Source organism: Gracilinanus agilis, chromosome 1, assembly GCF_016433145.1.
Source record: "Gracilinanus agilis isolate LMUSP501 chromosome 1, AgileGrace, whole genome shotgun sequence".
Taxonomy (NCBI): Eukaryota; Metazoa; Chordata; class Mammalia; order Didelphimorphia; family Didelphidae; genus Gracilinanus; species Gracilinanus agilis.
Window position 1 is genome coordinate 285,714,972 of NC_058130.1, and position 18,894 is coordinate 285,733,865.

At 35.2% G+C, this 18,894-nt stretch overlaps 1 protein-coding gene across 1 annotated transcript in view; it reads right to left on the reverse strand.

Annotated features, from left to right (window-relative positions):
• Positions 1–18,894, reverse strand: part of SRFBP1 (serum response factor binding protein 1) — a 119,810-nt gene continuing 100,916 nt past the window's right edge. Inside the window, exons 5-8 of the mRNA XM_044662203.1 lie at positions 9,022–9,103; positions 7,607–8,327; positions 4,567–4,604; positions 1–420 (exon numbers count right to left, since the gene is read on the reverse strand). Of these exons, the coding sequence (XP_044518138.1) occupies positions 233–420; positions 4,567–4,604; positions 7,607–8,327; positions 9,022–9,103 (1,029 nt within the window). The 3' untranslated portion in view covers positions 1–232. The remainder of the gene's footprint in view (positions 421–4,566; positions 4,605–7,606; positions 8,328–9,021; positions 9,104–18,894) is intronic.

Below are 18,894 nucleotides of genomic sequence, written 5' to 3' on the forward strand. Positions count from 1 at the left end.
AATTTTTATTTTTTAATGTAATTTAGTTAGCAGATGTGCACCATATATACACAAACTTAATTACAGAACTATTGGTATTAAAACAAAATAAATATTTAAAAATCCTTGCCTCCTTAAAGTATCCAGAAGAAAAATATTCAAAAATAAAAAGTAAAAATTATTATCTCAAACAGATAAGACAAAAAAATAGGGGAAAGCTTAACTAATGCAAAAATTCACACATAAGAAAGTACTAGTCATCATCAAATGTAATTTTTTTCCCTTGAAATACTGTGATTTTAGATATTTGTTCTTTTCGTTTCCGGCTTGCTTCCCAAGAAGGATGAAGGGGCTGTTGCAACTGTGACTTCTTCTTTTCAGGTTTTGTACACACACTCCTGTCAAGGTGATTCTTGATCTGAGTTTCATTTTGTTGATATGCTAAGCAGGAAGAGGAGGAAACAAAAGAATGAAAGTCAGGCATTTATTTAAATTCAATATATTCATTAATGATAACTCAGAGGAAGGAAATGGAGATATATATCGAGAAGATGTGTGCAAAAATAACTAGGATAGTCTAGGACCCTTTCATCTTTCTGTCTTTCCAAGCCAAATATCCAGAAAAAGGTGCTTACACTGGATACCTCTGCACTTCCTCTTCTCTGAACTCCTTAAATTCTGGCCTCACACTGTAATATTCAATTAAAATTGCTCTATCCAAATTTATCAATTATATCTTAATTATTTTTTTTAAAAAAGAACTTTATTTTATTTTTTCAATTATATGTACAATTTTTTTTCAATTGTTTTCTGACAATTTGCAATTAAAATTCTCTCCTTCCCTCCCCCATGTCAGCTCCCTCAGGCAATAAATGATTTATTATAGGTTATACCAGTGCTTTCATGCCATACATTTTTCCATATTCCCCATGCCATGACAGAAGAGACATATCACACATAAAATAAAAAATTCATGAAAGAAATAAATTGAAAGATGCTTTTATCTGCAATCAGATTTCAACAGTTCCTCCTTTGGCTTTGGATAGCATTTTTTTAATGTTAAGTTCTATGGGGTTATCTTGGGACCTTATTTTTATAGTTTAGTACTTCACAGCTGATCATTATATAATATTTCTATTATTTTATATGTTACTGTATATACTATAAATCTATCCAGGTTCTGCTCACTTTACTTTGTATCACTTCATATAAGTCTTTCCAGGCTTTTCTGAATTGATCTTGTTCATCATTTCTTATGGACAATAGTATTCCAATACAACCATATACCACAACTTGTTCATCCATCCCCCTCAGTTTCTAGTTCTGCTAAAGATAGCTGCTAAAAGTATTTTTGAGCACCCAGATTCCTTTCCCCCTAACTATGATCTCTGGGAAATAGTATTGGTATTGCTGGGTCATATATTTTTGGTCCTTTGGGCATGGTTACAGATTGTTTTCCAGAATGGTTATATCAGTTCACAGTTCCACCAAAACTACATTACTGTTCCAGTTTTTCCACATCCTCTCCGACATTTATCATTTTTCCTTTTTGGTCATATTTGCCAATCTTGGTATCTTAATGATTAAGGTGTGATAATGAGATTAAACCTACCCTGCCCATTTTTAGGTATTATCACTAAAAGTGTGAACACCACCACTTAATTCACAAGTGGAGAAGTCTGTAACCCACATGTGCAAAGTGGGTGACGAATATGAATTGACTGACTGCCCCTAGGCAGTCCTAAGCAAAGCGTTTGTTGTGAATGGACACATAAACTAAGAGGAAGGCATAGGAAGTGCCACAAAAGAAGTGCCTTTAAAAGGGAGTGACAACTTCCTATAAGTCAGTTCTTGTTCGTTTTCTGGAGCTGGAGCTCGAGTGGCTGTTCTGCTCTTCTCTTCAGCCTGGAACTAGACCTGGAGGAGCTCTGGGCTGGGGGACCTGAGCCCTTGGTGAGACTGTTCTTAAATCTTTCCCTTCCTACTACTTTGAGGATTTCTCTGAAGGAACTCTCCTTTTAAGAGAGGCTTTGTGACTGAAGCTTTTGCTTCATTCAGCACTTGGCCCTTGACCAAGGCTGAGCCATTCCTGGCTGAGGACTAATTAGCCCTGCCTGGGTTGAGCCAGGGGTCGGAGCAAATTACTTAATGTGTTAAGCTAGACCTCCTACCTTCTTCTCATCCCTCTACTTCCACTCTTTCTTATATTTTATAAATAAATTACTAAAATCATTTTAGAATTGATATTTATTCAATTCTGTGGCGACCATTCATTTAAATATTTAGTCCAACCAAAACCCTAATTTTCCCTTTTACAAAAGCCTGTGGCTATTTTTCATTCTGAATGCTTCTTGACTCTGCAGCATTTAACACTGGAATGGTCATTCTCCTCAATTTTCATGATTCTGCTTTTTTGGTTCTCCTACCTATTTATAGGTACATCTATCTGGTTCTTCCTTTGCTATATCTGTTACCATGTCTAGTGTGTGAAGATATCCACAGAATGGTGGGTATCACAGAGTAATGCCATATTTTAATGGCGTCCCCTGGCATCAGCATGTGCATCAATATGCAATGTCAGCATGGAAGGAGGAGCTAGAAGAGTTTAAATGGCAAAGGGGCTGGTTTCTTTACTTCTGCTCTTGAATAGACTGACTCCCTAGGCTGGTGCTTGGCATGTAGCAGTGAAGCATGGAAAGAATCTTGCTGGGCTGAAATATGAGACCTGATCTTACCTTAAGTTAGAAAGGCTGAGACCGCTCTCTATCTCTATCAAACTCACTCTCTTTACTAATAAATGCTTATAACTGGTACTGAGTCTTCAGACCAATTTTTATTTGTTACACTAGTTCTCTAACTGTGGGGCATATCCTAAGGCTTCAGGATTCTTTCCTCTCCTATTTCTAAACCAGGGATGTCCTGGAGCCAGCTTATACTAAGCAGCATGAGCATCTGCACCTTGGAAAAAACCCTTGGTAAGGGTTTTTAAAAAAAAAATATGATTTCCCCCACTTTGGAAAGCCAACTGTCAAACATTTACTAAGACATGCTGTTCTAACCCTTTCTGAGTGACTTAACTGGCTGCCATGGGTTCAATTTCTATGGGCAACTAGGTGGTACAGTAGATAGTGTTGGGGCTAGAGTCAGGAAGACTCATCTTCCTAAGTTGAAATCTGGCCTCAGACCCCTAGGCAAGTTCCTTTAACTCTATTTGCCACCATTTTTTCATCTGTAAAAAATGAGCTGGGGAAGGAAATGGTAAACTATTCCTTGCTTGTTCTTTGCCAAGAAAACTCTAAATGGGGTCACAAAAAGTGAGGCATGACTGAAACTAATGAACAACAACATGAGTTCAGTTATCATCCTAGCAAATCACCAGTCTCTCATGTTCTAGTCCTATATCACCAACTGCCTATTCTACATTTTCAACTTTATATGATAAACTCACTTTAAACTACAAAGCAGAACTCATTACCTTTACTCATAAATAATCCTTCTTCTAGAGATATTCTTATTTCTGTTGAGCTTTCAGTCACCCACTTGTGTGACCTTGGAATCATCTCTCTGACTCTTTTCTCACCCTTAGCTCCCATAACCAAACGGTTGCCAAGTCTTGCCCATTTTACCTCTGTAATATTTCTCCCATTTGGTCCGTTTATTTCCCTTTACACGGTCTCTATCCCAGTTAAAATCATCACTGCCTCTCACCTGGATTATTATGATGGCTTCCTAATTGGTCTTCCTACCCAAATCTCCCCCCTCTCCAATTCATCATCAATTTAAAAATGATTTTCCTAAAGTAGTGGTGGTAAATGCAAAAGGGTCAAAAAGAAATGAGAGAATCATAGGGAAAAAATATTACTTCTATGGAGGATCAAGGTAGGAGGTACACCTAAACTCTGAAGGAAGAGAAGGATTTCAAAAGAGGTATTGAGGAAGTCTGGAAAAAAGGTGACCTCTGAAGGTGTATAGAGAATGAAAGGGCAGAGTGAGAATGGCTTGAATATAATAAAATAATGCTGAAAATGTGGCAACTAGACTATGGAGGTCCTACATCTGGTCTAAAAAGTTTGTATTTTATGGGTCATCATTCCATTTTTCTCTAATCATCATTACAGGAAAGCAAAAACTATTTAGAGAGGAAAAAAGAAATCTATCAAAAAAATTTTTAACTACCATGCCCATTACCAAAATGGTAAAAGGCAGAATAAAACTGAAAGTAGAAAGACAATATGACATATTGTGTCTAGTAACATTAAAGTGATGCACCTTTAGAGCTAGAAGAGTTCTTAGAGATCATTTAACTTATATAAATGTAACAATATGAACGATAAAGAATATAAAACTTATTCCCAAATGTTCAGGACCAAATACACTATTCTTATTATAAAGTAAAAGCAAGTAAGTAATTTCTATAACACAAATCAAAACACACACACACACACACACACACACACACACACACACACACAGTCATACTCTTCAACAAAAATCAAAGTAAAATGAATAAAACTACACTTTGCCTTTAGAGTCACTGACTTTTTTTTATTCTGTTGCTTTACCTAGGTGGAGACAATCTATACATACCTGAAATTCTGTTTTTTGGAAGATGTTCTCTGGCATTTCTAAAAGAAAAAAAATTCTGTTATCACTTTTAAAAGGAAAATAAAGAGGCTGAGCTTTAAAAAGATATGAATAAGAAAAATGAAAAGTGTGAGACAATACAATACCTTGTCTTTCTTCAAAGTTAAACACAAGGAGTGAACCAAAAGACAATGAATTTTAAGGCTGTCAGGTGATGTCTGTTCAACTAAAAGGCTTTCATCGTCATATCAAAGTTTTGGAAAATCTGTTTTCTTTCTTCCTAGTATTGAAATGTGGTTATTCTGTTTTTTTCACATATACATACTTCCCTTTTGACTTAGAATTGATATTAAGTATTGGTTCCAAGGTAGAAGAGCAGTAAGGGCAAGACAATTGTGTTTAAGTGATATGTCAAGGGTCACACAACTAGGAAGTATCTGAGGCCAGATTTGAAACCAGGACCTCCCATCTCTAGGCCTAGCTCTAAATGCACTGCACCACCTTTTTGCCCCTTTCATATATTCTTATAAGCTTAAACAGCTTTTTCATATTTTGAAAGATTTATTACTGGAGTAGGCATAGTTCATATTTATAGAGCCTCTGAGGTAGGTAGTATAAATATTATTAGCCTTATTTTTGCATATTCAGAAATTGAATCTCAGGGGTTAAGGGGCTTTGCCTGTCATTACATATTTTATGCATATCTGAGTCAGAAATCAAATCTAGGTCTCCACTCCTAGTTCAGCATGGTATATCATAGTTTACAATATGGAATTCATTTTTCTATATAAACAATGTTCTAGAGAACACTTAGGTTTCCAGACTGTGTCACAAAAGTCTGTTTAATAGAATACATAAAGTACAGCTGTAACAGTGAAATATGATAGCTGAAACATTAGTAATTTGTCATATATTAGTAATATATTATTTTAGCTGAAATACTGCCATAATTATTATCTCTTCCCCAAGAAAACACCAATAAAGAAAACATAAAAGCAACATTGCTGCAAATATATACATTTCAGTGACAATACAGATTAAGTTAGTCTGTGTTTGTGTATGAGGAGGGGGGAACAGTTTAATACAACAGCCTAGAAAACTATCATTTATAGTAGTTTTATTTTTTTTAAAGGGGAACATGTTTTGAGTTCCAAATTGGAATGAGAGGCCAATACCACATCCCCCACTACAGTCACAGACAGTATCTTGGCAAGAAACAAGGTCCCCTGCCATAGCAGGAAGTCGTCAGGGAGGCTGTTCATATGTAAAAGATATTCCTAACTTGGTAACCTGGTGTTCATATTTTGAGGAATTTGAGGGAACATAAGAGGGAGAAGGTAGTACACCAACAAACAACTACAATGAGGTGACATGCTATTTTCAGTTTAGAAAATAGTTTTAAATTATGTTATTGAACTTCTGGCTTTCTATTTCTCTCAAAAGTGAGTCAGATTTATGAGATAAATGGAAGGCAAATATATTTTAAGTGATAAATGAATCACAGATTTGAAGCTGGAAGGATACTTAGAAGACTATATATGATAACCCTGTTATATTAGAGATGAGAAAACTGAAACATGAGAAGGTACCTGACTCTTATTAGAAAAATTCAATAGGTAACGTTCAGAGTATCATAACATATTTTTCTAGTTTAGATTTTGGAATCTTTCCCACTTGGAGAGCACTGTGAACCTTAAATTAAGAGAAACAAAACTGAGGAAAATGGGTCTAACGAAGCTCATATGCAGGGACAGCTTCACCATCAATTTTGAGGGGGCTCTAGAATTGCATGGAAAATCAATAATGTAACAAATGTTATTTGGTTTTCCTATAAGTTACAGTAACACAGCAGATTAGAAACACTATGAAAGGGAAGCTGCTAGAAGGTGAAATATTAAGAAACAATATTTTTTAGCATAGACAACAATGTGCAGTCAGAGGCTACTTAATACAGTGAGGACAAATGGCCTCTTCCTAATTCAATAATCTCATTTTTTATTTACTTCACTTTTAAGAGGTCTGTATTTTCACTCGCTCATGTATTATGTAATTATTTTTATTTGCCTTGGATTTTGTGAATTTCTAGTTATACTATTAATGGATATGATACAATTTCTCAATAGATAATTTCATTTGGTTGAATAGAAATTGTTCCTTCAGTAAAGCAACAGTTAAATTAAGTTGCCTTAAAACTGTAATTCTTAGTACATTTTATTCTGTTTTTTATTTTCACTGGAGAACAGAAACAAGGTTCTTTGGGATTAAAGGACATTTTCTGCTTTTGCAGAATAATATTAATAATATTAATAATAATATAATAATAATAATAATAATATAAATAATTCTAATAATATTAGAAGAACATACATGCTGTTCATCACCTAGCTTATAACAGAAGCCATTCCAGAAAATGCAGTCAGAGCATTTGCTCTTGCTGGCATGGCTTTAAGAGCACAGGATCACTTTTATGCCATGATGAGGCATTAAAAACAGGCTAATTTTTTGTGATACATATGATCTTATCTAGGGTAGTGTCAATGGTACATAAGGCAAAGGAGTACAACTTTACATCAGGCCTGTTCTTATAACATACTTGTAATAACTGAGGTTCTGAGGTTCATGGTTTACAAGGAATACTTAAGTTCTTCTTGGTATACATTCTCAAAGAATCAAAGAACACATTTTTACAAAAGTTTTCATTATAAACTCAAATTTAAAAGCTTGAGTATTTAAAAGATAAGTTTTAACTATTTGAATTAATTGATTAGATGAAGCTGGATAAAGGAGACATTGCTTATGTGTATCTGCATATATTTCTATGATATATATAGCATTATATAAACAATGGCAAACATCAGAGGAAAATTCTACAAGGGCGATGTGCTAATGTCTATTTGGTACTTGGTAACTAAAATATACACCCCCCATGAAATGTGGAATTTTCCTATCAGACCACTTACTAATACTACTTTTTTGTGCAGCTGTGCCTAAATAAAACAAGGAGAATTCTGATTGTTATTTCATTATAGGAAAATGGATTTACCTTCTTGTCCTTCTGGATTCAGATAAAGAAGAAAAAAATGTAGATTCTAGTCTCCTGGCTTTTGTAGTTGGTCTCATTTTCTCCACAAGCTTAAGAGTCTCAAGCTTTTCTTTTTCAGGAAATGCTTTTGGGGGAGTCTTTTTGGTCTTTTGGTCCTTAAATGAAGAGCAACTGTTTTCCTTCTTTCTGGTCCGCTTAATTTTACCAATAAAGAAATCATCATCACTATTGCTATCTTCAGACAGTGAAGACTGTTTATAAAACCTTTCTTCTGTGCTATCATCAAAATATTCCTTTTCTCCTTCACTCTTTTCTTCCATATCACTGTCATTATTAGTGATGACAGTAGAAATTTTTGATCTATTTATTTTGTTAGTGTTGGGGAGATTTTTCTTTTCTGGTTCTGCAAGTGTATTTTGGGTTTCACAATCAATCTGGGAAGGCTTTTGAGAAGGTTTTAATGCCATATGTGAAGGGCTCCCTATTTTTTGTTCATGTTCTAGCTTACCCATTTCTTTTTCAAGTATGCTTGGCTTCTTTGATAATATTTTAACATTTTTCCCCTTTTTAATTGTACTTTCTTGGTGTTTGAATTTATTCAAATTGTTATGAGAGCTTTGCTTTATCCCCATCTCCTCACTGTAATTTTCTTCTGAAGAATCTTTCAATGATTCAACTTCAGTAATATTCCGTCTTGCATCTTTAAATGCTCTGACAGCAGCTGCAGAAAAGTAAAACAAATAATTTGAAATACACATATTATAAAGCATCAAAGGTCAAAATTTTTTTATATTACTTAGAAACACTAATATTATATATTACTTAGAAGGATAGGGCATTACATCAGACATATGCTATGTGTCAGAAATGTGGCAGAACTTCTAGAATTCTGAAAACCTTTTTTTACACATAGTATGTTCAATAATATCCAATGAAATCTTTAAATTTTATGGGAAAATATCTAGAACTGATTTAAGCAAAGAGCCAAAAGTGAATGGTTCAAACTTAAATTAAGTTTAAATAAAACAGAAACGGCATTTGAACTTTTATAGAAATAAGCCATTTCTTCAACTGGTTAATGGCAGTGCTAGGTAGATAAAATTTTATCTTTTTAACTTATTTAATTCTGAAAACACAACATTTTATACACTCCACATATGACTGATATACACAAAATGCTATGGTTATATCAATAAAAAATGATGGTGCATTACTCAATGTTATACCAAATGCACATATCTATTAGCCACTATTAGTAAAGTAGGAGATTAAAAAACAATTAGACTTCACTCATCACAAACATTTGGAAACAATCTGAATAAGTCATAAAGTTCAATTACATTCACAAAAGAAACATTTCCAAAACCGAACATGAATATACATGCATATGAACTGTCAAATAATTTAATTCTTACCTTTTAGTGCATCTATTTTCTTCTTCAATAATGGATGTGTAGCTAATCTAGCAATTGCTCTTTCAGTTGCTGTAGAATCTGGCTGCATATTTTGAAAAAAGTGCACTGTTAACTATTTGATGATGATAATATTGTTAATATAAGTTAATAAAAGCAAAATAAAATCTACCTAAGTCCTATAACAGCAAATTTAAGCTCATTAAACATACTTGGCTGACTTTGTCTACACTATCATTAACCAAGCCATCTTTCCCATATGTCAACATATCAACTGATAATGATAAGGAATTTTGCAAGGACAAAAATCAATTAGAGCACTAAATTTCCCAAAAGGGAAATTTATTCATTTGGGGCTCTTCCCCAATTCTGGGGCTAATAATTCATTTATATGAAATGTTAACATGAATGTTAGCCTAAGAGATGATTTTTATTTTTTTTACTAATGGACATACATGAAATTGGCAAAAGCAGAAAATGTCCTTTAATCCCAAAGAACCTTGTTTCTGTTCTCCAGTGAAAATAAAAAACAGAATAAAATGTACTAAGAATTACAGTTTTAAGGCAACTTAATTTAACTGTTGCTTTACTGAAGGAACAATTTCTATTCAACCAAATGAAATTATCTATTGAGAAATTGTATCATATCCATTAATAGTATAACTAGAAATTCACAAAATCCAAGGCAAATAAAAATAAAAACATTAAAATTAATCTAAAACTTTATCAAATGTCTATTGCACTTAATTGAATTGTACCTGGAATACAAGAGAATATAAAATAAGTGAAAGACATGATCCTTGACTTACAACAGACAAGAGAGGTTTTTTTTAATTCAAAAATAAGAAGATAGGCATAGTACTGACCATAAGTGCAAGAATAATTCAAAGAAGAATTGATTTGTATTATTTGGAGAAGGCATAAGGGCCTTGAAAGGGAGGCAGGAGACTCTGAACTCAATACAACAGGGTATAAAGAACCTATTGAGTCCTTGACCAAATGATGCTTTAGATATCTAGCACTGATACCTAATAGACATTGAAAATGCTTGTTTCCTTGGACTAGACCAGTGATGGGCAAACTACGGCCTGCAGGCCAGATGTAGCCCCCTGAAATGTTCTATCCAGCTGAGGGACATTATTCCTAATCTAACGAATGCAATGAGTAGGATACAATACAATGAAACTTCCAAAGAGTTGCCTTAGAAACACATGAGCATTTCCTTTCCTTTGGCCCCCTCTTTAAAAAGTTTGCCCATCACTGGACTAGACAATTGTTAAAGCTTTGAACTTGGGGGACAGAGGAGAGGTTCTGGGTTAAGATGGCAGCAGAGTAAAAAGCAGCTGCTTGACTTCTCCTAACCCACGCATATAGGACTCCTCAAGAAGACATAAAAACAAATCCAGAGGAAAGAAGGGATCCCACAACAGGGCGCAGCATCGGAGGTATGTGGAAACGGGGCATTTCCATGCTATAAAGGGGTGAAACAGCTCCCACGAAAACACGAGCAGAGCAACCCCCTCCCCCACTCCACACCACCTACAACGCCAAAGCCAACGCACAGGAGTCAGAGCAGGTTTGGGGCACCCATTGGGTCATTGGCAGCTCACCAGGGCTTGTTCCTGGGAGCAGCAAGACTTGGGACCCCTCAGGAGGCTGAGGAACTCGCGGACTCTGAGCACAGACCCTGAGCCCAGGCGCAGGCGAAGGAACTGACACAGGCGCCGGCTGAGACAGGGATTAAAGCCCGGACTGGGGCACGGACAAAGGGGCTGATTCTGAGTGCAGGAGCGGACCTTGAGTGGGGACCCAGTGCAGAGAGGTGCTTGACTGCGGAAGCAGCTCCCTGAGACTGTTAAAGGAGCTTAAGGAGACCACCAGGAGGCTTGTCCCCAAACAACTAGACTTGAGACATCACGAGTTTAAAGAGAGCAGACAGATCCTGGGCGTGAGCATAAAGCTGAGAGGGCACTCAGCTTACAATGGCAAGCCAGAATTATCAGGAAAACCAGAAGAGAAAGATGAAGAAGAAAAAACCTTTAACACTTGACAACTTTTACACAGAAAAAATCCAGACAACAGAGGAAACAACTGAGGAGAACACACAAGTAACCATATCCAAACCTTCCCAAAACAATGAAACCGGGTCACAAGGTCTTGAAGAGTTGAAATCTGAGATCATGAGAAAGATGGAAGAGATCTGGCAAGAAAATAACAGTTTAAAAGGCAGAATTTCACAACTGGAAAGTGAGGCAAGTAAATCAAAGACCAGAAATGACCAGGTTGAAAAGGAAAACCAGTCTCTAAAGGCTAGAATTGGGCAATTAGAAAAAGATGCCCCCAAAATCAAAAGAATTAATAAGCAAATTGGAGACCAAAATCAAACAGCTGGAAAAAAGGTCAGACCAAACTGAAAAGGAAAATCAAAAGCTTATAGCAGAAAACCAGTCTCTAAAGACAAGAATTGGGCAAGTAGAAGCCAATGATCTATCAAGACAGCAAGAACAAATAAAATTTGTTGAAATGACATTGAATGCAATGGAATACCATTGTGCCCTAAGAAATGATTAGTACGAGAAATTTAGAAAAATACAGAAAGTTATGCATGAAGAAAACTGAAAAAGGAGAGGACACAACACATATTGCATAATACAAATGAAAAACAAAAATGTAACTAAACTCTAAATTACAATAGTAAGTTAGGTCCCAGGGAATGGATCATGAAACATTTTCTTCCTCTTTGTCAAGAGGAGTGTGTTCTGGAGCAGAATGCAGCTGTTCTGATTGTATTCTGTATTCTGGCTTTCCTTTGTGATAAAAAAAAAAAAAAAAAGGCATCAAGTAACTTTTTTTCAAAGTAAGAAAGTTAGGGAGAATAGAATTATGTTATCAGTGATAAAATAGTATAACTGGGGTGTGTGTGTGGGGGGGTGCAGCTAGGTGATTCAGTGGATTGAGAGCCAGGCCTAGAGACTGGAGGCCCTAGATTCATATCTGCTCTCAGATACTTCCTAGCCCTGTGACCCTGAGCAAGTCACTTAACCCCTAGTGCCTAGCCCTTCTTCTGCTTGGAACCAATACACAATATTGATTCCAAGACTGAAGGTAAGAGTTTAAAAAAAAAAAAAAAAGTACAACCTGGAAGCGGATCCAGTTTGTGTTTGAAAATGATAGACATAATGAATATGAGGTGATAATGAACCATTTTAGTGGAGTCCTGGCAGCTGCCATAGGACAGCAAACTGTCTGTGAGTTGGAGTTCCAACTCCAGAGTTGGAGCACATAAGGTGTGAAGAGTGAATCAAACTCTCTATGTCTATCAATTAGCAACTTTTAAGTTAATCAAAAACTTAAGTACTCCTACTTAGTACCTTACCAGTCACTAAGTAGGAGTTCACAAGTCACTTGCTAGAGTGGGTGACAACTCCAGAGGCTACTGTCCCACCAAATTTCCCCCAACCCCGGAAGTGCTAGGCAAATTGAAAGACTGCAATTGGTTCCCATAAAGTGGGGAAGGGACAGGAAGGGCCGTGGAAAAATGACTATAAAAAGTTCTGAACTTCCTGCCCATGGAGCTTCTCCTTGGGAGCTCTTCTTTAAAGTCTCTGCTCCTTGGGATCTTCTCCTTTGGACTTCTTTGGAGGATGGCTACTTGGGCCTTTTGGATTTCAACTTTGACTTGGAACTTTGGGCCTTTTGACTGGAGTTTTTGGCTTTGGGACTTTGACTTTTGGCTTTGGATCTTCTTGGAGTTGGGAACTTTCTTGTTGGGTTCACTGCTGCCTCAATGAGCTTAGTTCATGATATTTTTTTCTGCACTGGGACCTTGCCAGGATCCTGCCAGCTTACTGGTGTGTGACTAGGATTCCTACATGGAGACTGGAACTCTGTCAGGAAGTGATCTTCATTTCACTGGATCAGCATTTAGAGTAGGCTAGGCAGTTGCCTTACTTCTTTCCCTTCCACATTTCCCTCTTTTTACTAATATTCTAATTAAACAAAATTGTTAAAAGCTGCTAAAAATATTTATAGCTGTGCTCTTTGTGGTGGCAAAAAAATTGGAAAATGAGAGAATGTCCTTCAATTGGGGAATAGCTGAACAAATTGTGGTATCTGTTGGTGATGGAATACTAAATATTGTGCTCAAAGGAATAAAGAACTGGAGGAATTCCATGTGAACTGGAATGACCTTCAGGAATTGATGCAGAGTGAAAGGAGCATATCCAGGAGAACATTATACACAGAGACTGATACACTGTGGTACAATCGAACATAACGGACTTCTCTACTAGCAGCAATGCAAGGATCCAGAGCAAGGCTGAGGGACTTATGAGAAAGAAAACTAACCACATTCAGAGGAAGAACCGTGGGAGGAGAAACACAGAAGAAAAACAGCTGCTTGAACACACGGGCTGATGGAGATATTATTTGGGGATGCAGACACTAAATGATAACTCTAGTCCAACTATCAGTAATATGTAAAACCCAGTGGAATTGTGTGTTGGTGAAGGGGGGGGGGGTTGGGGGGTTTGAGGGAGAGGGAAAGAACACGAAATATGTAACTATGGGGAAATATTCAAAATAAAAATAAATACATATTGGTAGTGGAGTTCATTAAAAAAAAAGATGAAATCCATTCTCTTTTCCTTTTCTATTCCTTGTTTATAAAATGAGATGGAAAAACTATATCACTTCTAAGGTTGCTTTCAGTTCTAATTCTATAATTATGTGATCCTATGTCAGCTCTGGGGGGAAATGCTTCAGAACAGCCTTCAGTAAATTTCTATCTGCTAAGAATAGAACACTTTTTTTTCCCTTCGAACATTTGCATGTCAAAGCTAATCTCCTTATCTTAAATCAGACTTCACAGTCCTGATTATTATTCCAGGATCCTGTTGATAGGCCATATCAATCTATCCTGTACTTACAGTGATACTCTTCCCAGGACAAGGGAAAGCAAGCTAATCATTTATTTGAAGCTTTTTTAGCCTTGTCATGGACAATTGACAGAACTCATTCAAGAAGGACCTAGAACATTGGAGTGATTCTAATATAATAATTTCTTAGGAAAAAAAAAAAAGGAAAAATAGGTTTGAGAACAGTTTGCTTCCTTTCTTTTTGCCTCTCTCCAACAAGGGATTCATGAAATAACCAACAAACCTCAGGCTAATAAGTATTGGACACACATCAATATCTGTTAGGAGCATGTTTTTTTTGTTTTGTTTTGTTTTTTGCCTCAAGGCCTTTGACCAGCTCATTCCTAACCAGGGCTGGCCAAAACAAACAAACAAACAAAAAAACCCAAATCCCTCAACAACTTCATGCAGACAAGAGACTGCCAGTTCAAGCAAAATCACATTTCTAAAGATCAAAAAGTGTTTTCTTTGGATGTTTTTGCATTACTGGTAGGCATACTTTTAAACTTGATTAATATATTTTTTTCTCAAGTTACTTTCTGTGGGTTAAAAAAGGATTCTATTGTAAACTTCATAAAAATATGGTTAATCTTTTGAAAATACTTAGCTTCTTTTAATGAAAATGTAATCGGAGTTTTGGTAACCTTATCATACTAAATAATACAAATTTAGAGCCTCCAGATATAAAAAATTAAATAATGATGGGGGGAAAAGTGAAAAGGCATTACAAAGGAAGTTTTACAGGAAAAAATAAAAACCATGCCATTAGTCTATTGCTCTATTTTATCTCCACTTCCACCAGCCTTCTACTGCCCTAGTTCATCCCTGAAACTCCAGTGCAAAAGGCAATTTCAGGAAATAACTCCTTGGCAGTTTCCCAAGGTATGCAGAAGCCACATTATTCCAGGCACTTCTGTTCCCCCATAAAGCAATTTTAGGCATTCAACTATGAATTGGTAATATGCTAGGGGAAATTGCACTACTAGGTTAAACTGGGGTCTATCAATCATTCAAGTCCTTGGTCCTGAGAAGAAAGGGTCATGGAATATTGAGTATAAAAGACAAGAATAGAAAAGGAAAGTGATCAGAAATGCTAGCAGACTACAACCACTTAAGCACAAGAAGAAATGAAATACCAAGATGAGTGAAAGAAGGGTGGAAAAGAAAACCAAGTAATTATCCTTTCATCAGTAGTCTGGGGAATCTTCCTCTGACTCTTTTGCAACCAATTCCCTTGAGGATAGCCCAGGGACTTTAGAAAGTTAATTGCTGAGAGCTTAGAAAAATGAAATTGTAAAAGGTGGCAAATGGACTCTTTTATAGGGGCCAATAAGAGTCTTCCTGAAATAATGTTCAAACTGATCACCCTTCCTTCTTAAAAAAATAAATCACTTCCAAAGTTGGTGGTCTGAGAAATGAAAACATGAAATCAAGAGGTAAGAAACATATTTTGAGCAAATGATTGACAAACATGAGCAAAACCTGGGTGAAGAAGAGGATAAATGAACAAACAATGCAAGAAGAGTCATGTCAATGTTAGATACACTTTTCATCAAGGGAAGATGAGGTAAAAATTCCATAATGAAGGTGAAAATATTATGACAAATTCTAAAAGCCCCCTAAAAATGACAGTGGAGCAAGTATAAGAATTTTTAGGTATCCCAGAATTAAGTGAAAACATCAAACAAAGGAGAAATTAGAACTCATTAAGGAAGAAATGTCTGCTCAGGGATCAAAGAATTTAGAACAAATGATAAGAGACATCTGCCATAAGGGCAGATTCCCTGAAAAGGGAAATGGCAGAATCGGAACATGAAAAATGCAAAGGAAGAGGGAGTATTAATCAACTAATACCAAAAGAAAACTTTTGAAGAACACACAGCTCTACAAAATAAATTTTGAATTTAATGACAGAATGAATGAACAAGCATTTATTAAGCACTTTTAAAAATGCAAAACTCTGTGCTAACTGCTGTGAATACAAACAGTAAAACAAAAATTTCCCTGCTTTTAAGGTCCTCACATCTTAAAAGGGAAGAATAACACTAAATACGAGTCAGATGCAATGGTCCAGTGCACTTTGAATGAGAAGAGATAATCTAATATCAGTTAGCCTTTATTAAATACTTACTAATTGCAGTCATCATCTAGACCTCTGTCTCACACTCCTCTCCTAAGTCAAGCAATTTTTCTATTATCATGACACTTATAATACTGGTTTATCAATGAAATGATGAGTTTTCATTTGAAACATTAATTCATTTTCCTCCTCTATTCTAATTCTGATTTTTCCCATTTTCCCTTTCATTCCTTGTTTCTTTAGCACACTGATATTTGTCTTCCCTTTAAAACTCAGAAAAATAAACAAGATTTGTAAACTCTCTTATTTCATATTCATGACTTTGTCAATATGTAACAAATGTGTCAGAAAGTAAGGATTTTTTTTAAAAAGGAAATATTCAGATCATTCCTTCAAAAGACACAAGGTGAACAGAATATTTAGACTTCAAAACGACAAAACAGCAGAAAGTTAAATATTTCCAAGAAATAATGAAAGAATAACAAACAAAATCCAAAAATTACTTTGTAACAAAAGATAAATGGGGATTAGTGCTTTCAATTTTCTGGTTTAAGGCACTTTTTGTATAGTAGGGAACTCTATGACAATAAAATATAGTAGCTACTCCTTTCTAAAGAAAGTATTAAGTACTCAGAAACTCAGCATTAAAGAATTTAAGATTGAGAAGAAAATGTGGAGATAATTTGGTTCAATATATGCATTTTCAGAAGAGGTAAATGGGGCTGAGATGTTAAGTGACCTTGTCGAAAATCACAAAGAAGGAGGATTAATCTAGAACCTCTCCAAAGCTATTGTAGCAAAGAGTTTACTAAAGACTTTAGAAAAATATGACCCTACACTAGAAAATGTAATGTAAACTATGGAAAAGGGGAAGTTTTTAATTCTGGGGGGGAAAAAGGTGCTAATGGCAGGCATCTACAAACTATAATGAGATATATGAGTCATTTCTTTGAATTTTGGCTAGCTTAAATAAAAACACTAATTAACATGGCATATATAGCAAAGGAAAGCTAACATTGTCGAAAATATGGGTAAATTATGAACTTCAGAATTCTTTGTATTTAGCTGTCAGCATGTGTTATTTTACTTTATTCACAATAGCAGGTAATTCTTCTGAGTAGGGTTGCTTCTAGAAAATCTACTAGGGAGAATTGCATATGACTACCAACATATTGTGAAACATACTCATACACACACACACACACACACACACACACACACACACACACAGAAAATCTCTCTTATTATTTTTCAGGAAATTCAATTATCTTTCTTAAACTGAAACATTAAAAAAACAATACATTAAGTTATAATTTTTCTCACAGGAATAAAAATCAGTAATTAAACATGCCAACATGGCATAAATAGCAGCAAGCATATTAATAGAGTTCAATCAGTTCATTACATAATTTTTCTAGTTTATATACTTGTTTTTGTTTGTATCTTTTTAATAGACATCTTATTGAGTTTTATTTTTTCTTTAATTTCTTCTCCCTTGCTAGAACATAATAGAATTAAAGTACCTATTATGTATATGTGATCCAATAAGATAATAACTGTCCATTTCTATAGCACTTTATACTTTGTAAAACCCAATGATCCTGTGGGATAGGTGTTATTATTATCATCTCCATTTCATAGATGAAAAAACTGAGGCTGAGAGATGTTATATGGTTATCCCAGGGACTTCAAGGCAAGAGCTCTATCCATTGGGCCACCAAATTACTATTATAAAAGCAAGAGAGTGGCTTCTGGAATGTTAGATAGAGACTGTAGGGTGCATTTATAAGAAGACCTGAACAAGAATAAAGGATGAAAAAAGGCTCAGATGGGTAATAATCTGTATCAAGAATACATCAATGAGACCACAAATTCATTGGTATTATGAAGATAAGTTCTCTACTATTAATTTTTAAAACAAAGCAATGTTTTTTTTTCTTTCTTTGAATCTCAGAGGTTAGCACAATACCTAACATATAGAAAGCAATTAATATATGCTTTCTGATTAATATATAATTGCTCTAGACATGGTTCTTTCATTAAATGCAGGTTCAAGAGATCTGACAAACCTTGGACTTCCAATACATCTAATTAAGAGATCATCAAACAATCTCAGAAGAGCCCAAAAACAAATATTAAAACCTGAAACAATAACTCTACTGAATAACTGAAATTGGTGATAGCAGTAAATAGAAGACATCATTCAATATAAAGAAATACTAGAGATACCTAAGAGTCTTAACTCAGGAAAAAAAAAAAAAAAAGGAATAACACAACAACTAAAAGTAGACCCTTGGAGGAAAAAAAACTAACTTGGCCACAAGTATGTCAAGGGAGAACTGAAGCCAAGAACCCCTTTTGTAAAAAGAACTGGAAGGAGATTAGATAGTTTAAAACAGAAGATGGCAAATCTTACCTAAGCAATGGAGTCTGTAAAACTTAGGAAACACAAAATAGAAATCAATGGTTCCAGGAAACTTCTGAATTAGAACAAAATCAGAGGTAGAGAAGGGAGGTCCTAGGTTCAAATTTGGCCTCTGACAATTCCTTAGCTATGTGACCCTGGGCAAGTTAAAACTCCAATTGCCTAGTACTTACTGCTCTTTTGGCCTTGGAATCCATACTTGATATCCATTCTAAATTAAAGGTTAAAAAAAGAATTAGAACAAAAATTAAAAATTAAAAAAAAAAAATCAGAAACCCTAACGTATCTATAACAGAAAAAAACCTAGAAAATAGATTGAAGAGGGATAATTTAACAATTATCAGATTCCCTAAAAATCATGACCGCTCAAAAAATTCGGATGTCACATTTTAATAAATTGTATGTGAAAATTACCAAATTCTATTAGAACAAGAGTGCAAAGGGTAAACAGAAAG